Below are 23,313 nucleotides of genomic sequence, written 5' to 3'. Positions count from 1 at the left end.
AGAAAATTTTGTCAACATTTTACTTCCATAGAAAATTTTGTCAACATTTTATTTCTATAGAAAATTTTGTCAAGTTTTTATTTCTATAGAAAATTTTGTCAAATTTTTATTTCTATAGAAAATTTTGTCAAAATTTTATTTCTATAGAAAATTTTGTCAAGGTTTCATTTCTATAGAAAATTTTGTCAAAATTTTATTTCTATAGAAAATTTTGTCAAACTAGATTATATACGTATTTAATCGCCTTTTTTTGTTTAATATATACCCCGTATGGGCTAACTTACAATTTAGAAGACAGTGTTAAAAAGTTTTACGATACCTTGCCATCGGCAAGTGTTATCGCAACCCAAGTAATTCGATTGCGGATGACAGCCTTTAGTAGAAGTTCCTACGCAATCCATGGTGGAGGGTACATAAGATTCGGCCTGGCCGAACTTACGGCCGTATATACTTGTTACAACTTTTCTACTAAGCAGTGGCGATTTTACAAGGAAAATGTTGGTATTTTGACCATTTTTGCCGAATTCAGAAAAACATATATATGGGAGCTATATCTAAATCTGAACCGATTTCAACGAAATTTGGCACGCATAGCAACCAGGGCTGTGGAGTCGGAGTCGGAGTCGTAAAAATTTTGCTCGACTCCGACTCCGGCTAAACCAAATTTTTTTAAAACACTTCACATTTTTGTAACTAAAAAAGTTTTTACGCAAATTAGTTTCCAATGCGTTATGCATTCGATCAATGTACACCATGATTGGAAATGAAAATCAACTTCCAATTACGGCTATCATTTTATGTTTCCTAGAATGTTAGACTAGCAAATGGGCTGGATCGATCCATTTTAATCCCCATATCAATTTATTTGAAATAATTCGAACAATAATTCGAATTTATTGTTTTTAATTTTATTTTAAGGCTATATACCTACACACATATGACAGAAAAAATTGTCAAAGCTGTTTTTTATAGAAAATTTTGTCACTATTGTATTTATATGGAATGTTTTGTCAAAATTTAATTTCTATAAAAAAATTATTCGAAATATTATTACTATAGAAATATTTTTTTCTATAGAAAATTAAGTCAACATTTATTTCTATAGAAAATAAAAAATAAAACAAGTATATACAGCAGTAAGTTCGTCCGGGCCGAATCATAAATACCCACCACCATGAATCAAATATACTAATTTCCTTAGAAAATTTCATGGTGGTTTGATGACAGATCAGTTTAACCAGTTCGCATCCCGAAAATAAATGCAAAGATTTTACATATCAGATTCCGGATTTATAAGAACTATTTTTGTTTGAGTTTTAAAGGAATCATAAACATATCCTGTAAATGTGCAAGAAAATTAAGAAAAAATACCTTGATTTGAAATCTAAAATCTATAGTACACCAACTGTTTTATGATTACGAGAAGTAATATCTGGCAAATTTACATTTATGGTAAATGCACCTTCTGTACCCTCAATATCTGAAATCGGTCTATATGGAGGCCTTACCAGCGTTGCAACAACGAATTTTTATTTTGGACCAAATTTTTCCAAAATTCGTACCAGGGGACCAGTTTTCTAATTTAAATCAATATAATTTAAAAGTTACAATTTTTCTAAAATTTTTCTTCGAAAGAAAATTTTTTCAAAATTTTATTTCTATATAAAATTTTGACCTCATTCTATTTCTATCGAAAATTTTGTCCATATTTTATTTCTATAGAAAATTTGGTCCAAATTTTATTTCATAGATTTCATTTTAGCCAAAATTTCAATTTAGCCAAAATTTAATTTCTATAGAAAATGTAGCCAAAGTTTAATTCTATTGAAAATTTAGCCAAAATTTACTTTCTGTAAAAAATTTAGCCAAAATTTTATTTCTATTACATATTTAGCAGAAATCTTTTTCTATAGAAAGTTATCGCAAAATTTTATTTTTTCTTAAAATTTGTACAAAATTTTTGCATAATATTGTATCCCAAAAATTTTTAAGAAGTTTATTTTTATACAAAATTTTGTTAAAATTTTATTTCTATAGAAATTTTTGTCCAAATGTTATTTCTGCAGAAAAATTCCATTTGGTCTGACCATCGGACCAACTTCAATAATATTTTGGGTCTATTTTGGTCCAGTCGGACTAATGGGGCTACGCCAAAAACATGGAAGCATACGTACAGTATTCAGCACATCTATTGTAGTTCTAGAATATAGACCCCAAAACGGAGGGCCGGTTTATAAGGGGACTATATCAAAAACTGGACCGATACACAATATATTCGGCACACCTCCTAGAATACCTCCAGATTTCCAATTTCAGGCAAATTGGATAAAAAGTACGGATTGTAGAAGTCCAAGAAGTAAACTCGTAACACCGGTCTAAAAGGGGGCTATATCAAAACTTCGTCCGATAATGACCATCTTCGGCACGTCTTGTAATGGTCCTATAATACCTCTAGATTTCCAATTTCAGACAAATTGGATAAAAACTACGGATTCTAGAAGAAGAAAATTAAATCGGGAGTTCTGTCTATATGGGAGCTATATTAAAACATGGTCCGATAATCACCATTTTCAGCACTCCTCCTTATAGCCCTAGAATACCTCTAGGTTTCCAATTTCTGGCAAATTGGATAAAAACTACGGTTTTTATAAGCCCAAGACCCCAAATCGGGCGATCGGTTGATATGGGAGCTATATCAAAACCTGGACCGATCTAGCTCATCTTCCACATGACAAACTTATTATACCCCTGTCACCATTCTATGGTGGTGGGTATAAAAATATTTTTATGTAGAAAATTTTGTCAAAAATGTATTTCTATAGAAAATTTAGCCAAAATTTTGCTTCTATAGAAAATTGTGCAAAATTTTATTTACACAAAAAATTTTCCAAAATTTCTATTAATAATTTTTTCAAATTTTTTTCTATAGAAAATTGTGCCAAAATTTTGTTACTATAGATTTTTTTTATACAAAATTTATACAACATTTTATGTCGATAGAAAATTTAGTCAACATTTTATTTTTATAGAAAATTTAGTCTAAATTTTCTTCCTATAGAAAATTTTGCAGCATTTTATTTCTTTAGAAAATTTTGCAAAATTTTATTTACTACACAAAAAATTTTCCAAAAATTTCTATTGTTATTTTTTTCAAAATTTTATTTCTATAGAAAATTTAGTCAAAATTTGTTTACTATAGTTTTTTTTTTATAGAAAATTTGGTAAAAATTTATTTATATAAAAAATTTTCTCAAACATATATTTATATAGAGAATTTAGTTCAAATTTTGTTTCTATAGAAAATTTTGCAAACTTTTATTTACTACACAAAAATTTTTCCAAAATTTCTATTTATATTTTTTTTCAAAATTTTATTTCTATAAAACAATTTGTCAAAATTTTATTTATATAGCAAATTTTCTCAAATTTTTTTTCTTACTGATACTCACGGCTAAGTCGAAAACTGGTAAAAGTGACTCAAATTTTGCTATATAAAAAATTATGAATGTTTCCCAAATATTGCACGAGATTTTGTAGAAGTCTGATTTCAGATTTTATCAAAATGTAGATCTAAATACAAAGTTGTGCAGAGTATGTTACAATCGGCCCGCCCGACTTTAGACTTTCTTTGCATTTTTATTTTTTGCTATAATTGTGTTACGTCCCATAACGTTAGATTTAAATTTTAGGTACAGAGATTTTCTAGAAGTATATACAATTTTGTCTAAATCGATTCAGATTCAAATTCATGCATATGGGAATATAACCCTTTATAATAATTTTCGTCCACAATTACATATACTGTCGGTATCATCTCATATTATGATGGGTATTTATATCATTATTTTATTTATTAAACATTGCCCTAAATTTGAAATAAAGAGTTTAATTGGTATAAATGCGAAATTAAGACCTTTCTTGCACACATAAATAAATACGATACTTTATATCGATCCATATATATACCCCATATATACCCCCACAATAGAACTACAAATTAGTGGTACTAAAATGAGATTTAGTTATATTACCCGGAGTCGACTCCGGAGTCGGAGTCGGAGTCGAGCTGATGAAAAATGCTGGAGTCGGAGTCGGAGTCGAGCAAAATTGGCTCGATTCCACAGCCCTGATAGCAACAATGCTAATTCTACTCCCTGTGCAAAATTTCAACAAAATCGGAGTTAAAAATTGGCCTCTGTGGTCATATGAGTGTAAATCGGGCGAAAGCTATATATTGGAGATATATCTAAATCTGAACCGATTTCAACCAAATTTGGCACTCATAGCTACAATGCTAATTCTACTCCCTGTGCAAAATTTCAACTAAATCGGAGCAAAAAATTGGCCTCTGTGGTCATATGAGTGTAAATCGGCCGAAAGCTATATATATTGGAGCTATATCTAAATCTGAACCGATTTCAACCAAATTTGGCACGCATAGCTATAATGCTAATTCTACTCCCTGTGCAAAATTTCAACTAAATCGGAGCAAAAAATTGGCCTCTGTGGTCATATGAGTATAAATCGGGCGAAAGCTATATATGGGAGCTATATCTAAATCTGAACCGATTTTAACCAAATTTGGCACACATAGCTACAATGCTAATTCTACTCCCTGTGCAAAATTTCAACCAAATTGGGGTAAAACTCTGGCTTCTGGGACCGTATTAGTCCATATCGGGCGAAAGATATATATGGGAGCTATATCTAAATCTGAACCGATTTCAATAAAATTTGGCACACTTGACTATAGCACTAATTGTTCTTCTTGTGCAAAATTTTATGCAAATTAATGTAAAACTCTGGCTTCTGGGGCCATATAAGTCCATATCGGGCGAAATATATATATGGGAGCTATATCTAAATCTGAACCGATTTCTTCCAAAATCAATAGGGATCTCTTCTGAGCCAAAACACATACTTGTGCCAAGTTTGAAGTCGATTGGACTAAAACTGCGACCTAGACTTTGATTACAAAAATGTGTTCACGGACAGACGGGCATGGCTATATCGACTCAGGAGCCCACCCTGAGCATTTTTGCCAAAGACACCATGTGTCTATCTCGTCTCCTTCTGGGTGTTGCAAACATATGCACTAAATTATAATACCCTGTTCCACAGTGTGGAGCAGGGTATAAAAACGAATTTTGACAAAAAATGTTTTTTTCTTTGTTAGACCGGGGACTTATCAGTCAACCTGTTAATATGCTTATTTCAAGACACATGTTTTAACAAGCCAAGCCTCTCTTAGCTCCGCCAATGATCACAGTTGACACTTATAGTGGCACTTTGGGGATAAACTGCAACTTTGAAACGCTGATAGGGATACTTCTGATTGCAGATAGGAAAAGGCCAATTTTTATATACGACGAAAAAATCTTTTATTCGATTAAAATACCAATTACAGTTGAATTTAGAAACCACATTTTGCCGTAATATTAAAGCTTAAAGTAACGGTTTATAATCGAAGACTGGTAACGCGGCCACACCTATTTAAGACATATAACGTCTAGCTAGCGCTCTCATTAAGGCCAATTATTAAAGTAGGCCGACTGGAAATACAACGCAGTCATCACGCCGTTGCCATACTATTAATCGTCTTTGTACCACTGCACATTTTGGTGAATGAGAATCAGCCATAAGAGGAGATATCGTTCGTTTACTTGTTAAAGCGCTTTAAAAAAGACACAAACGTAATAGAGATCGATAGTAAACTTATAAAATTCGTAGTATTTTACTATTGAAAGTGAACATGTTAAACGAAATTGCAAAGAATCCCAAGTGGAAAAAGGTTCTAATCAGCACTGGAAATATTTTGAATGTGGATGCGACACCATTACGTACAACCACGGAAGAATTATTGGATAGTTTAAAACTATGCAATGATTGTCAGGCGGAAGGTAAAACAGATACCAATGCTTTGAGTGGAAGAGGTGACAATGAGGTGCAGGTGTTAAGAGCACAAAAGGAATTACAAGAGAAGCTCTTAGAGAACCAACGCAACGAAATTAGTATTGGAGTAAAACTGTTTATAAACAAATCCAATGGATTAATCAGTATAGAGGAAGCGGTCAAATCTTTAATGGCCATACTCAAAGTGGACTATGTCGATAATCTGGTTGTGGCATACCATCCCCAAGATTCTGTCGCCATGGATATGAATGACCTAAAGGGAATATGGAATGTGTTGCAAGAATGTGCCGAGAAAAAACAAATCTGCCAATTGGGTATAGCAGATTTGGACAGTAATACTCTGCGAGAGTTGTGTGCCGAGGCTCGTATCCAACCCACAATAGCACAAATCAATTTAGCTAATTGTTGCGTTGTACCGCCGGAATTGAAAGAGTTTTGTACAGAACATGATATACAATTGCTGACTCACGGTGACCCTGAAGTTTTAATTGCTGATGACGATTTCATCATTCCACAGTACACAGTGGATTGGTCAATGCGATATCAGGTTCATTTACGCTGTCGTGGCGTACTAACTGCCAGAGGCTATGTATTGCAGGCCACAAAGAAGTGAACCTCAACTTGAGGGGAATTGTATGGGCTGCACTTGATAATACTGCCTGCAGCCGCCTCACCTTGGGTACAAGAGGAGAACACACGAAGAGTCTAAAATTAATTTGTGTAAATTAGAAAAACACCGCATTTTCCATTTCTTTAAAGTCACGAGATATATTTGAAGTTTCCTTTTCCATATATTCCGGAAGAATGGGGGTTTACTTTTTGTAATCACCCATCAATCACACAAACACATTTTTGTCACAAAACGAAAAACAAGTTCCCCATCAACTACAACAGTTAGCCATAGCTTGGCGCATTGTCCTCCCTTGAAGAGCTGATCTGATGTCACACAAACTGTGCCGTTAAGCATTGCCCGTTTTTTATTTTTACTATATACACATATATATTTTTTTAATTATTAGCTGAAGGTGTACTTATTGTTAGATACTTTATACGAACAAACCCATTTATATTTTGTTTATGGATTGTTTTAATCCCCACGTTACCTCCCTCCCCTCTTGTTCATGTATGTCCCATACATTTAAATCATTACCAACAACAATTGTAGTAGTCTATTACCAATAATTAAGAAGAAGACATCCGTACATACATGCATATAATTTTTTTTTCTTTTTATAAAATGTATCCCCAAGTGTTATTTTACATATACATATTTCCTAATTGTTTAAGTTTTTAAATTTTTTATTATTATCTTTGATTTGTTGTTAATATAGCAAATAATTGAACAAAAGTGAAACAGATGCTAACGAATCAAAATTACTGTTTAATAAATAAAAATACAAAAAACCGCAATAATTTTAATTTCGACCTCGAGTTTTTTTCTATGGTTAAAAAATATTATCTTGAAATTAGGTTGAGATAACTTGAAGATCTATCGAATATGTCACATTAATAGAATTATGAAATATTAGAAATTTGATATATTCTAATGATTAAATATTTGCTTATAAGAGTGTACGAGTCTTGATTATTTTCTCTATTAACCCTTTAAGAACGATTGAATGTCTATGGAATACTCTAGACTGTAGTTTATTCTTAATGCCAAGAGCCTTTATCTATCTTACTCTCTGCATAGGAAACTTGCATTAGTCAACAATTGTTAATATTGCCTACAATGGGTTAAATACTAGTAATTAAATTCAAATATACACACATACTTTTATATGCCTTAAATTATGACTGTGCTTTAGTACCAAAGAATCTATGTATAAGGTTGAATCGAAAAACGTGTTAATCAAAATGAATGCCAAGAACAATTGAAATAATTCCGCTACTTTCAAATCGTAATATTCTATGTCAAAAATCTTAGTTTTTTGGAAGAAAATAGTGGGCTACCACATTTAAATTTTGGCCCCTTTTATAGTTGATAATAACAACTTTCCTTACCGGAAATATGCAGTATACTTCATCTAATATGAACAACAATGTATCGTTTGTAAGTTGTGTCTAGGGATCTTTGTATTTATGGACGCATTTAACTCTCTGGGTGGAATGCAATATGTCTGTTTAACTCGTTGAGTTAAAGTTATCCCCTGGTTGACGGTGATATATAAACGATGTGTAAACTTAGCATATATTCCAGAAAAGTGGAGGGAAACAAAAGTCGTCTTCATACCTAAAGGTAAGTACTATGTTCGCTTTTCGAGTTGAAATTTTCGCGGTTACTTTACTAAAACAATGCAATATAAAGCAGATAAATTAACTCAATTGATGTTCTTGTTCCTATAGATTTCGGCATGACTTTACGGGAATATGTTTGTTTTCATTTATAATTTTGATTATTTCAGGAAAAGTAATCGCGAAAATATAGTGATTTTCAACTCGAAAATCGAACATAGTACACACCTTAAAGCAGGAAAAGCCTCTCACTCGAGTGCGAAGGATTTCCGACCAATCAGCTTATCCTCATTCCTACTTAAGACCCTGGAGAGGATGATAGACATGTATCTTAGAACTAGCGTGGATTCAAGTTTGCTCTCGAAACGACAGCATGCATACTCGAAGGGCAGGTCTACTGAGACCGCATTGCATGAACTAGTCAGCTTTATTGAAAGCTCACTATCTGTGAAAGAATACACAATCGTGGCGTTTCTAGACATCGAAGGGGCGTTCAATAATGTCCATCCGAGCTCGATATTAAATGGACTGACAACTCTGAATGTTGATCCAGGTATACTTAGGCTGTTAGACGAACTTCTAATAAAGAGACGTATTTCAGCCACACTAGGGCAAGCAAACATACAAAGGTATGTGAACAGAGGCACTCCCCAAGGAGGAGTTCTATCACCTCTTCTTTGGAATGTTGCTATAAACAACCTTCTGGTTTCCCTAGAAAAAGAAAGGATAAAAGTGGTGGCATACGCAGATGATGTGGCGCTAGCAGTCAGGGGAAAATTCCCATCCACAATCAGAGATATTATACAGAAAGCTCTCCGGATGACTGAGAAATGGGCGAAAGATAATGGTCTTGGTGTGAATCCAGCAAAGACAGAACTAGTCATGTACTGCAAAGATCGTAAAACTCCCACGGTTAGGCCCATTTCCTTAGGGGTACTGAAATTCCCTTTGGTGAGTGTGCAAAATACCTTGGCGTTATTTTGGACAGGAAGCTGAATTTTAGGCTTAATATTGAAGAGAGGGCGAGAAAAGCCACGGTAGCTTTGTACTCGTGCAAAAAGGCAATAGGGAAAAAGTGGGGACTAAAACCAAAAATTGTGCATTGGCTATACACTGCAGTAGTTAGACCTATAATGCTATATGGTGTTGTAGTCTGATGGCCGGCACTTCAGAAACCGACTTGTTTAGATAAAGTTCAGCGTATGGCGAGCTTATGTATCTCAGGCGCATTTAGTAAGACAGGAACAGACTCCCTTAATGTCATGCTACATCTATTGCCTTTAGACATTTTGGCCAAACAGTCAGCTGCAACAACGGCTGTGCGGTTGCGCGAGCTATCGCTGTGGTCGGAAAAAATGTACGGTCATAGTTCGGTCCTCAAAATAATGCCAGATGTGCCTAACGTAGTGGATTATACCCTGGCAAAACCACTTTTCGACAAAAAGTTTGAAACTCTAATTCCCAACAGTGAGGCGTGGTGTACACAGATATATAAAAGATATATAGATTTCTACACTGATGGCTCCAAATTGAATGGAAAAGTGGGGTTCGGAGTATATTCTAAAGATCTGGAAATTCGAATAGCGAAAAGATTACCTAATCACTGTAGTGTTTTTCAGGCTGAAATATTAGCAATAAGAGAGGTGGCGAATTGGCTGAGAAGTAATGTTCCAACAAATATTGGCATTAATATATACTCAGACAGTCAACCTGCAATAAAATCCTTGGACTCTGTGTTCCTCAACTCGAAAACGGCCATCGACTGCCGCAAATCTCTCAATGAGATGGCTGAGCAGTACAATATTCACCTAATATGGGTGCCTGGCCATAGGAACATACCGGGGAACTGCGAAGCGGATGAGTTGGCAAGGCTAGGGACTACCTTACATATTCCAGGGGAACTGGAATTTGTTGGTATGCCCCTAGCTACCTGCAAGCTCATGCTGCGTGAGAAGGCTGTTAGGATGGCAAATGTTCGATGGGAGAATTGCAAGGGTTGTAACGACACCAAGCAAATATGGCCCCATTTCAACTTAAACCGCACACTAGATATGCTAATGTTCTCGAGACGTCAGATATCACTCCTGATATCTGCTATAACGGGTCGCTGCCTGATAGGCGATTTTGCAAAAACTATTGGCGCGAAGTATAATGACTATTGTATGAGCTGTCATGATGCGGAGGAAAAAGAATCAATTAAACACCTCTTGTGTGAGTGTCCTGCATTTTGTGTAAAGCGCAAGCAACTTTTAGGAGCATATAGCTTCAGATTACTGGCGGATCTGGAAAACGTTAACTTAAGCAGTCTGCTAATGTTTTTGGAACAATCTGGTTGGTTCAACAAAGAAAAATAATCAAGAAGGTTCAGCGGTTAAAACTAGAAGTGCCCATATGTAATAGGTACTTTTAGTTAATGTGGTATCACAATGGACTGAATAGTCTAAGTGAGCCTGAATCTTAATCGGGCTGCCACTTTAACCTAACCTAACTCGTTGATTCGGTCGATAAATGTTATATGGATGAATCGACGGTGTTTGGGATATAGTGTGATCCCCATCCACTTTGAATTGATCGTCTGTTTTTGGTATGATGTGAATTTTACCCTAGGGGGTGTACCCTAGCTAATAATAATAGCAACCAGAAACTGTTCTTTGTATGTTAGTTTCACGTACAAAAGATTATAAACTTATAAATATAGTGGATGATTCAATTGGAAAGTTTTCCATTCAGAAACCATGAATGATGTTGTATAGCAATACAGATTTTTACGATATTCTGGAGAACTTAATACTTCTATACGTATTGCTTTACTGGTAATACTCAGGTAATGTTCGCTGGTACCGTCGCATTTAGATAGTACGTCATTTTTGTACAATAGTTCTGTTATAAGATTTGGTGATTGGGGGATTGAAATTCTGCGTCTTATATAAAGGTCTGAACATTCCAAATACTTTACCACTAGCTGGTACAATCTCGTTATCAAGGTCTAGGTTTTATGGAAATTGATTCTTAAGTTTTTAATTCTTTTTAAACGCCCAAAGAAATTTGTTAGTAGGGACAGCAGAAAAGTCTGCTAAAACTGAAAAAGGGAAAGCAGTCACTGTTTGCTGAAATAGCAAATATTTTCTGCTATTTTTTAGACTCGATTACACTAAACCATGTTTTAGTTTGGCTGAAACAAATAAAAATGGCAACTTAGGGGCTATCGTAACCAGGGCTGTGGAGTCGAGTCAATTTTGCTCGACTCCGGCTCCGACTCCAGCATTTCTTATTAGCCTCGACTCCGGACTCGTCTCCAGGTGGTGTACCTAAATCTCATTTTAACGGTATTCCATTTGTAATTTTAAGGTATAGTGTTCCAAAAATAGACCGATATAAGTACTCTATTTTGCCATATGTGTTTATATGTCCAAAAGAACTCTAATTTTAAATTTTGATACGACTCGACGACAAACCTCAGCATTTTAGGAATGTAAAGAACTATACATTTTAATTTCAGCCCAATAAATTAAAATACGACACAATTCTATATAGAGACCACATCAAAATATGGGTATAACAACAATCTCTAGAATATATATTTATAAAACCACAAAATTTCAAAAAATAATTAGGCTTCCAGAAGTAAAATCCTGGTATTGGTCTATATAGGCATTTTATAAAAACTAAATCTATATAAAATAGAAACACTAACAAAAAGCTACATAAAAAAACCAAATATCGAGCTAATCAGATAGAAAGTTCAGATGTTAAAAAATGTAATGTGTCGGATATATAAAACAGATTTAAACTGCCAAAAATTAGGATGGGCGGAATTTCAAATAACCACTATCATACAACAGATGACTGCAATAGCTTTACAGTTACGAGTGTTTCTATAGAATAGTGAAACATCGATTTATAAATGGTCTATCAGTTATGGACATTAGAGGCCATTAATTTAATGTAAAGAATTTCAAGTGGCTTTGATGAAACAAACTTTCTCCCAAAAGACCGGCTCAGATGGCACGTAGGCAGAGGTTTAATTTAAAATTACAGCTTGCAAGGACATCGGGTGGATAAGGAGATGTCTCAAGTAATTATGTAGGGCTATCTCAAAATCTGGGAAATTTCCGCATTTATTTATGGATTTCAAATAACTCTAAATTCGAAATTTCTGATAAATCTTAGACTGGTAAAAATTTCTTAAAACAAATCGGAAGTTGGGTTTATATGTAGGTGCTATATCACAAAATTGTCCGGTATGACTCATCTTCGAACTCGACATGCCTGCCAAAAATTCAGAACTTTTGGTTCTACTGCTGTATTGTCTTAAAATTATACCTTTATCAAGAGTATATACAGGGTCAAAAATCTTTATTTTAATATGTTAAAAATGGACAATACAATTGATCAATTAATCCCATAAAACCTACTTTTTATATCACCGTGAAATTTAACTCATACAAATATACTTTGAATGGCCTGAAATTATGAGCTTCTAAGTATATTACAGTACTAAAATATGCCAAAAATTACATTTGGTTCTTAAATATGCTTTGGGGAAAAATGTATAACCTAAAAATTGTATAATTTGTTGTTCATTAGGATCTGAAGTACAAAAATATAACAGCAGACAACGACTGCTGTTATTTGCAGACTTTTTTCTATGAGTGTATAACAGCAAACAAAATGTTTGCAAATCGCATTTAGGAGCTCTTAAGTATATTACAGTGCAAAAATATACCAAAAACTACTTTTGATTCTTAAATATGCTTTGGGGAAAAATGTATAACCTAAAAATGTTATAATTTGTTGTTCATTAGGCTCTGAAGTACAAAAATATAACAGCAGACATCGAATGCTGTTATTTGCAGACTTTTTTCTATGAGTGTATAACAGCAAACAAAATGTTTGCTGATCGTATTTAGGAGCTTGTAAGTATATTACAGTGCAAAAATATACCAAAAACTACTTTTGGTTCTTAAATATGCTTTGCGGAAAAATGTATAACCTAAAAATTTTATAAATTGTTGTTCATTAGGCCCTGGAGTACAAAAATATAACAGCAGACTTCGACTGCTGTTTTTAGCAGACTTTTTTCTATGAGTGTATGAATACTAAAGTTATGTTATGGAATTCCAAGTGGGTTGGGTAAGCGAATCCGAAAAGTTTTCACACCGCTGAAGTAATTAAAACTGCTAATAGGTTCATAAGAGGTCTATACCTAATCTGTGAATCATTTTTTTTGTAATGGCTAGAGTTTGTAGACCAACGCCGAATTTGGTCAAACTGAGCCTTGAGGACACTAAAATGACAAATATAGGAATTGGCGCTTGTTTAAATTCTAATGCATTTTTTTTATTTCTGTGTGTTTGCTAGATGGTAGATACCACATTGCAAGCGAATCGGATAATACGTTTTCAGGCTGCTGAACAAATTAAAACCACGGATCGATTTGTAAGAGGTTGATATCTAATATGTGGGCTAATTTGATAGTTTTTGCTAGATTTTGAATACCAACTCGACCCATTGAATTGGGTAAAAAAGAACCTTGAAGACACTAAAACGCCAAATGTGGGAATCTGTGTTTGTTCGAATGCGAAGATATTCATCCGATACCACTGGAAATGTCAAAGATTCAATGCAAAGACGACTTTAAAGCCGATTTTTATCAACATCAAAAGTCGTTTTTCAAAAATATGAAAAGACAATTAGTCTAATTTTAGGATTGCCAGAATTTGAGGATGACATTACCACATTGCACAACGGATTTCAGGTGTATCAGCGCACCCTAATAAATTAAAACTGGGGATAGATGCACCAGAAAACTGCAGCAATAATAAGTGTTTGTGCCAGGTTTCACATTGATAACTCTATTTCGTCGGATTAATTCCAACATAAGAATTAGCATGATAGGTAGATCTCAAATTAGGCCTTGGACCACTATGTCTAAGTATGACAAAGTTCCTTTGGTGGAAGTTCTACAATATTTTTTGCTCCTATTTCATACAAACATCTTCCTTTAAGGCTGATACTCTATTCGGTTTCAAAGTTGAAAATCACTTTATTTTCGCGATTACTTTTTCTGAAATAATTAAAATTATACATGAAAAAAAAACATATTCCTGTTAAATCTTTGTCGTCGAGATTGACAAAGAAAAGTATCAGTAGAGTTAAATATTCTGCTGAATTAAGCTATTTTAATAAAGTAAAAAGGAACATAGTACCGGCCTTTAGCTAATACGGCCTTTCGCATTAATGTAAATAAAACAATTTTCTGTTATGTACATGTTTCCCAATTTATTTTATGTTCAAATAATAAATGAAACTGAGTTGCTCTTCTCAAGTTTTGCGACATTCTTCGAAGATTTACGCACTTAAATGACTTAAAAAAAAATATAAAATTATGATTTAGAAAATTTGTTCCAACCTAATAAATTAAGCCCATCGCTCTCATACCCCCACACATCTGATTACCATACTTGATTAAATGCCATTGTAAAATAAAAAAAATAGTGCGCTCGTTTGCCAATGTTTACAAAAGCAAATCAAACTCTAAATGTTGTCCCCTGGAAAAGATAAAAAGTCTGGACCATTTTGAGCAAAAAGAGAATTACTATAATTTTCTAAATGCTAAGTAATAAGATCCATCACGTATTTTTGCACACCAGAAGAATAACACCATACAACAATTATACATACGTATTATAGTTTTTTATTTGCTTTTTATTACTCGTTTTTTTTTTTTTTTTGTATTAACAGCTAATGTTAATCGCATTTTGAAATGAAGCTGCTGCGATTATAAAATAATGTTTCTTTTTTGTTTGTTAATACATAATAATAACAATTAATTGTGGACTTACTCATTCCCCCATGTGCCATCTCTTGTAACATAGAAGAGGCAACAAAAAGGGAAATTCGAAAGAAAATTAATAATGGAACATATTACCCTTGTGGAAAGTGACGAAGTTGTTAATGAGCAAAACTATAGGTAAGGGCAAGTATGGGTATAAATATAATAAAAGACATACAAAACAAAACAATCACTTGAATGTTATTAAGGGACTTAAGAATACATTTAACAAATATTTGATACCGCGCATTAGATCACGCATTCGAGCATCGACGGGAGATTTAATTAGAGCATCAATAATAACGGGTTGACTATCACCATCTTGACATTGCAAACACTCGATAGCAGCCAATTTTATATGAGCCAAAGGTGACCCAAGCAAAACGAATTCCTCATGGACTTGAGCTTGAGGTAATGATATAATGCGACTATTCGTCATAGTTCCATAAAAATGAACTCTATCACCTTGGACCAAACGTCTAGAGAAATTACCAAATTTATGCTGAGCCTGCAACACAACCTCTTGACGTTTATCGAGTATACCCGTGTACATATTGATACGAATTTCATATTCATAAATATTCCATTTATGAAGAGAACATTTTTGATCCAAATTGGCCGTTTTGAGTAGATCCTCAAAATCACTGCACATTCGATCTTGTGATGTTGAACATTTCTCCACAGCAGCCGACAAGCGTTCACCATACCAGCAAGTTACGAAGCGGGCAAGCCATTTTGGTAAATATCTTTGAATATACCAGGCTGGATTGTTTTTCACACTGGAAATTTGCACTTGGGTGACATCGCCTTCCCATGACACTGGCAAGCCCTCCAAATGGGCACATTTCATTTGTGTTTTAATCTTATTGTTTTCTTTCCACCAAGCCTGAGGGCCACAATGCGAATAGAATCGTTGCCAACTTAGATATTCCGGTGGTGGTGGAGGCATATGGACTTCTTCAGCTGGCAGGGTAGTGATTACAGATTGATGCTTTAGATCCGGTATAATTGAATTGAAACGTGTGTTATCCTTAAAATTAGATGTCATATAGGGGAATGTTAATACACAGGCTGCGGTGACACATATTAGGACCTAACAAAAAATATCCATTAATATGAAGGCAAAATATTTATTTTAATTAAACCCATATCTACCTGCAAAACAGTAACATATTTTTGAGTTGTCCGGTTTATAGCCAAAAAACATGAGCCCAATACAGCCAATATGGATGCCACAACTGTGCTACCCAATCGTATATTTGGATTCGTAAATCCCAGCCATTCCACAACAACAAACACAGGAATTAATAAAGACACCAAGCCGAACAGAGGCAGGAATAGTAAAACCCCTGCTAAACCCAAAGTTGCTCTCACAACTCCAAACATTGTGGCACTCTGGGCCGAGGTTATGCATAATTGCAACCAACTCAGGGTAACGCAATGAGGTATAAGATGTGTATAAGTACCATGCCAATTTGATCTCTTGGCCAAGTGCACCAAAAATATGGGTATCAATAGGTAAAGAGCAGTGCGACAATTTAGGCAAAACTCAATGCCATTTCCAATCACGAACGAACAAAACGTGGGTACTTTCAAATCCAGAAAACGCCAACCCGTTGTTACAACATCATCCATTTCATATGGATACTTGGCCAAGACATTAACACCAAACGATATTAGAAACACCCAGTCTGGGAAGCGTTGCGTCGAATACATAAATGCCAGCATTGAGAAAAACACAAAAATCCCCGCCACTATTGTCAGCTCCGAATGAGGTAACCATTCCGGCGATATAATGGGATAAACCAAAAAATTGCCAATGAACGCGCAGAAAAAGTATAGATATGGTTGCATATTATTTCTCAGAAAGCGATTTTCCGAAATATCTGCCTCTATATTATGATCGCCATATGACAAAAACAATCCAGACCAAATACGAAAATCAATAAAATCATGTTTAGTTTTCAACATTTTACATGTGGACCATATCATAGTACACCAGCACAAATAATAAAATCCAATAGGTAGCACTGTGGTCAGATTATCAGTGGACACCAGCCAATAGGTGATCAAAAGTAATGCCAGTCTTATGCTTTGCGGTACCCTTTGTGGAAATTCGGCCACAATATTTATAAAACGATGATAAAGTAGGGTAAAGAAAATTATGGGATGGAATATCAGGCGATGAAAGCAAGGTACATGATCCAAAGACGATGGATGAGGTACGGTCAAGGTCATGCTATTGTTTACAGCAGGCATACGACCAGCAGTATAATTCACAGCAGCCGAAACTAAATTTTCTTCCGTAATTGGCTCATTGCTGCCACTGCCGTTTTCGGGAACATTTAATTGACTTCTTCGTGTCCTCCTTTTGCGTTCGCTTGGTTGATGTCTTAAATGTATGGAGCCATTACTAATAGGTCCTGATCCATTTTCCAGGGATTGTTGAGGTATGTGATCTTCATCTTCCGAAGTTGATGTGGAATCACCCGGTTGTCTTCGAGCTTTTTGCATTTTATATATTTCTCTCATTTTACGTTCTAGTTGTTTCGGCGTTATATGTTTGCCGCCATTCGAAAGACATGAGAACAATTCTCGGGCAGCTTTTCTAGCTGCCCTCTCGCCTGGTGTCATGGACAGGGATAGTCGAACTTCATTTTCGTTTTCGGCGGTTATGCCACAGCCTTCATTGTAGCATTTTTGTAAGAGATTTGCTGCTTCTTCATGTCCTTGCTGAGCTGCACATATGAGCCAGTGGACCGCTTGTTGGCTGGATGCTTCTTCATTATCATCTGTGTTATAGGACAAAATAAAATACAAAAATTATAGTATACGGTTATATTGTTTAAGTTGTTAAAGATATCTAGCTGGGAGCCACTCAAATGGTCATGGATTACCCTCGCCCACTAGTGCTGCTGACATTTTTGATTGTTTCAATTATCATTTCTATGCAACTACCACTTACCAATGGTCTTATCCAACAGTTGTTTTGCCAAATCATATTGAACCTCTGAACATCCTTCCGAGGCAATATGAAATTTAAGATTATTCAATGAAGTACGATCTGCAATGGTAATAATTTTACAATGTAAAATCACACAGTAATGTACTGCTTTACGCTTACCTTCCAAATTCCATTTCCTTCTAGTCGTAGAGCCTGCAGGTTGATTTTTTGTCCAGGTTGCCATTTTACTTATTTCTTATTGCAGGATTTTTACAAAGCAAATCATTTTATTTACTGCAAATAAATAAAAAGAAGTTTGATTAAATTGATATTTATTGATGGAGGATTTGAATTTATTAACAACATACCAATGTTTGGCAAATGTTTATTATGTACCAATCCACTATTTTGATATTGCATCCAAACATCCCATCTCGCTAATCAAGGAATAATAATAAAGAGAGAGAATCAACACAAGAGAATGAATTTTCCTATTCTACGAAGGAAACAAATGTATAGATGTCGCTCTATGACTGAAGTGCTGCGTTCGAAGAGGAGACGACGACACATTTTTGTCGATGGCTCTATGGCTGTCACTCGGGATAAATCCCGTACCGAAATCCCGGAATTTTCGGGACGGGATTAATCCCGAATCCCGCGATTTTTTATTTTGAATCCCGGGATTTTTAATAAATAATGCTAAGAAGTCGCAAATTTATCAAATTGGAATTTGTTTTTCAAGATATAAATTCCAATTTGTTAAATTTGTGACTTTTTAGTATTATTTATTAATAAATTGGAGTCTCCATCCATGCGCTTTACAGACTATCAGTTAATTCGGACGACAGTGCTCGTGTCGAACATACCCCATATATTGTGCACATTATAGGTTAAGTCCGAAGGCATAATCGACACTGCTGCATGTTTATGGGATCGATAACACATTTACCGACAAGTCGTATCGATCCCACACACTGTAAGATTCTTTACAAACACCGACATTCCGTCCGGAATAACTGATAGTCTGTAAAGCACATAATACCCACCCTTAATAATAATTTAATCTTTACAAATTGCTGCTATTGTGTTAACTTCTACTCTTGGCAGCAATGCCTGTTTTTCATTTAACTTCTCAAACTCAATTTTCGCATAATCATTTGAAAGCGAGTTGAATATAAACATTTCTTGAATACTAGTGCAATAGTGGCAAAATGCCATAAAAATTATTTTACGTCCAATATGGGGTAATCCCCCTAAGAAGAAAATGTAGAAATCTTCTTCACATCGTGAATTGGCAACACTGTTTCAAAATATTTGATAAAAAATATTTTTCTGTCGTGGTCTTGTTTCTTCAATTGGACAGTACAAGTAAAAATTGTTGCAAATTCATGAAAATACTTAGATAAGTAGAAAATAAATATCATCTATTTGAAAAATGAGTTTAAATTATGAAGAAATGAGTTGGAGAGGTAAGTGTATCTGTCATATAAGGCATAGGTGGTTTGTAGTTATTTTGCCCTGATGGTTCTATTCAATGGCCCATCACATGAAAAAATTCTTAATTAAATGCCGGATATGAAAACTGGCATATGACCTAGATATATTTAAATTATTTATTTTATCCTATTCCTATGAAAATTTTATAGACGTGCGCGACCATTTTCGCAAGTGGAGAGAAAACAATGAGAGACGCAGTGATGATGTTATTCAACTGTGGGAAGCTATTCTAGAGGACAAAGTTACAAAAACGGGTAATGAAAGACATTTGATTTTGGAGCAAGTTATTCTGGCCGCTCTCGACACCTCACGCTTCGATATTGCTGGTAGATGTATTAAAGAACTAAGTTTGGAGTTTCCTGGCAGCATGCGGGTCATGAAGTTCAAAGCAATGCGTCTTGAAGCAATGGAACGCTACACAGAAGCCGTGGAAGTTTTAGATGCTATAATTGCCAAAGATGAGACAAATGCTGCTCCTAGGAAGCGTAAAATTGCCATACTTAAAGCTAAAGGGCGCCGTGTGGATGCCATTAAGGAACTCAACGAATATCTTAAGAAGTAAGTTAATGCTATCAAATACCATATTACTCAATAATAATGCCACTGTTGTGATAATTTAGATTTATGTCAGACCAAGAAGCTTGGCAGGAGCTGTGCAGTTTGTATCTTGCCGAAGGTGATTATTCCAAAGCTGCCTTTTGTATGGAAGAAGTTCTATTACACAATCCACATAGCCATTTGATTCATCAAAGGTTGGCCGATATTCGTTACACTATGGTAAGTAACTGCGATAATTATATGATTTTAAATGATATAAGGGCGTGGTATTACAATGGAGAACATAGACTAACCACCGTTTGTATCATCACTTGATAAGTATATAAGAGGAAGATAAATATAAGGGAAACCAATTTTTTGTATACTAACATCTGTTTTAACGTCAAAGGTGGAAATTAGACTTTAAGTCTGGGAGAACACTATCTTATCCCATGGATAATATATATGGTCCTTTAGTAAAATCGACATGTTCATGCTGTGGCAGTAGAGTTCGTCATAGAATAAGCATGTTGTTGTCTTGAGATCAACTTTGAATCATATTGACTTCAAGTAGCTAGCTAAACAGTTTAGAAGAGGATTGGTTGATCTTATTTGGGCCAAAAGTACTCTGCCGTGTGAGGTGTCTTTCCTCCGGTACTCGGACTCCGAGAACAGAATTAACCTTGTAGCTTCTCACCGCTTCATCTACAGTATCCTCGTGAATCCTGTTCAGATCTGCCTGGTATGATGCCTGATCTAGAGGCTCTCTTTTGTAGCGTTGAATCTCGCGCTCTAGATAATGTAGATCAACCTTACATTACTGGGTGGTGGTTGTCTATCAATAACATGGTTTGGATGATTACTGCGATAACAACCCAGGAGATACTGTTTTTAAAACATATGGGAGGATTTTGGTCTCGACATAAAGGTGATTCGGGGATGTGCTGCAGAGACATTCTGTCGCAGATCTAGTGGCAGCATTCTGGCTGGTATATATGTTGTTCCGCTGTGTTTTACTTGTCTGAGGTGTCCACAATGGCACTGCGTAGTTTGCCACTGACTGGCCAATTGCCTTATAGATAGTCAACAAGGTTTTTTTATCCGCACCACAAGTGTTTCCGGCGACTTGGTTTCTACTGTGGACCACTTTAAAAGGTTGTCAAATGTGCCCGAGAATCTTGGTGTAATTTATAGTCAAGATTGCCTCGTCATCGGCTCTGACATTCAACTCCCTGCGTACTTCTGTAGTCCATGTAGTGAATAGTGTGGCTGGGGATTTGGTTGCAGATATCCTCAAATTTCTAGCAGCGAAAGAACGGCAAGGTAGACGTTTAAATCTATCGCAGATGTCATCATCACTGGGCCCGGATGCCAAGATTGTGCAGTCGAACACTGATTTGTGCCTGGCTTCGATGGTAGAATCACTCTATCAAATTGTGTGGAATGGTGAGGTAGTTCCTATAAATGCATATGCATTGCAAATCTGTAGCTATGCGTTTCTAGGTCTTGTCGCTGTTGATGACACCTTAACTTGGACTGATTTACCTCAGTCCAGTGTGGAGTTTCGGTGGAATAAGACAAATGAATCTGATTTCTGTTGAGAAAGCGTTCTTTTGTTACCGGTAGGTAGATTCTGTTCTCTAATTGCAGAATCAGCAGAGTTATTCCGGGCAATCCCATCACGATCGCTAGCGCTCTTCTATTTTCTGGGTCTCACCTTGGGAATTCGATCGAAGCTTGTTGCGTTGACGATATCCTGGAAATATCTCTATGAAACATGAACATAGAAAGAGACTGATCTCTTGGTTTTTCCATTTTGAATCTATGACAACCGAATTTTTCATTTGAATATTTAATATTTAAATCTAAAGTTGGAGATTACGATCTATATATAAGAGCATTTCGGGCGAAAAATATGTGTGGGAGCTATATCTAAATCTGAACCGATTTCTTCCAATAGGGTTCTATTCTCATCCAAAACAAATACTAGTGCCAAATTTGAACTCGATTGGATTAAATCTGCGACCTAGACTTTGATCAACTCATGGGCGTGCCCTGAGCATTATTGCCAAATACACCATGTGTCTATCTCGTCTCCATCTGGGTATTGCAAACATATGTGCTAACTCGTAATATCCTGTTCCACAATGTGGGTATAAAAATTGAAGATTTTGGAAAAGTCCGATTTATTTGCCAACAAAGACTCCTTTTACCTCGAAACTCTTGATCCATCTGAAATAGATGTTTACTCGACGTTTATCAAATAGGCTTCTGTGGCGGCGATGATCTCCTCATTCAAAGGATATTTTTTACCCAGCGAATGACTTTTCCATGTTTAGCAAACAAAAGCCACACATCTCTGAAATTTTGCCCAGATATTTAACTTTTCCAAACACCTGTGGCTTTTTTTCGTATTGCAATCTTACCCACAAAATGTCGGTGGCAATAAGTAAGACACCAATTACCATGCGATATTTTACATTGATACAAATGCGAGAATAAAAACACCAATAGTATATAACAATGTTCGTATGCAGTGTCTTGCAATCTTAAACCAATCGTCATCGTAACAACGCTCGGTAAAGGTGGGTATTAAGTTCGAGTTTAGCCGCTAAAATCGTCATTTTTTCATTAAAGTGAAAAGTAAATCAGTAAAAAAAGGCATAAAATTATACATTTTTGTTTCAGATTTCATTATAACTTGATGGGGAATAGCCCAAAGCATATTTTCATAAAGTTTGTATTCCTTAAAATGGATTATTAAAGAAAAGTAATCGTGAAAAAATTACGATTTTAGCGGCTAAACTCGAACTTAATACCCACCTTAAACAAAAAACGAGGTTGGCACTTAAGTGTGATTGCACTCAACAACAACAATTACTAGCAGTTGGCATTAGCTCAAGAGAATTGAGAGAGTACCAAATAAGAGAATACCAAACTGCTGAAATATGGGTAACCAATTTATGTGATTGCTTTACTACGGTGTTTTCGTGAGACCAACACTCATACTAACAAACACCGACAGTCGTCGGTTGCATTATTTTATTATTAGTGGTTGACTTTTTTTTACCAATTGGTGTTTTAAGATTGCAAATGTTGGTGTTTACTAAATACACTGGTCGGTTGCGGTAGATCGCAGCCGTTCTCGCTACATAAATCGTTGTGGAGGTTATCTCAATCATGTATTTTTGATGAATTTGCTTAACATATGCTTGTATACTTTCTATTGTTTTTTTCTAGGGCGGAGCTGAAAATATTGATGCTGCTCGAACCTACTATTCACAGGCATTAAAACTTAACCCCAATAACTTGAGGGCCCTCTATGGCATCTATTTGGTAAATATTAAAACAA

The 23,313-nt window shown here is 35.2% G+C and overlaps 3 protein-coding genes across 3 annotated transcripts in view; 2 read left to right on the top strand and 1 right to left on the bottom strand.

The window, feature by feature from the left end:
* LOC142221813 (ER membrane protein complex subunit 2-like) overlaps positions 1-23,313 on the top strand; it is a 94,995-nt gene that overhangs the window by 70,638 nt on the left and 1,044 nt on the right. The window contains exons 2-5 of the mRNA XM_075291643.1: positions 19,307-19,396; positions 19,574-19,982; positions 20,045-20,201; positions 23,202-23,297. Of these exons, the coding sequence (XP_075147758.1) occupies positions 19,363-19,396; positions 19,574-19,982; positions 20,045-20,201; positions 23,202-23,297 (696 nt within the window). The 5' untranslated portion in view covers positions 19,307-19,362. The remainder of the gene's footprint in view (positions 1-19,306; positions 19,397-19,573; positions 19,983-20,044; positions 20,202-23,201; positions 23,298-23,313) is intronic.
* Positions 5,617-7,332, top strand: Gclm (Glutamate-cysteine ligase modifier subunit). Its single transcript, XM_075291638.1, has one exon. The coding sequence runs from the start codon at positions 5,753-5,755 to the stop codon at positions 6,524-6,526; it is 774 nt and encodes a 257-aa protein (XP_075147753.1). The 5' UTR covers positions 5,617-5,752; the 3' UTR covers positions 6,527-7,332.
* wfs1 (wolframin ER transmembrane glycoprotein wfs1) lies at positions 14,823-18,418 on the bottom strand. The gene is made up of 5 exons (XM_075291637.1): positions 18,296-18,418; positions 18,108-18,221; positions 17,949-18,047; positions 16,139-17,775; positions 14,823-16,076 (listed from the first exon to the last, which is right to left on the bottom strand). Exons 2-5 carry the CDS (start codon positions 18,169-18,171, stop codon positions 15,174-15,176), a joined length of 2,703 nt encoding a protein of 900 aa, XP_075147752.1. The 5' UTR covers positions 18,172-18,221; positions 18,296-18,418; the 3' UTR covers positions 14,823-15,173.

Source organism: Haematobia irritans, chromosome 1 (assembly GCF_050003625.1).
Source record: "Haematobia irritans isolate KBUSLIRL chromosome 1, ASM5000362v1, whole genome shotgun sequence".
Classification (NCBI taxonomy): domain Eukaryota; kingdom Metazoa; phylum Arthropoda; class Insecta; order Diptera; family Muscidae; genus Haematobia; species Haematobia irritans.
This window is presented reverse-complemented; position numbering and strand designations above follow the sequence as displayed.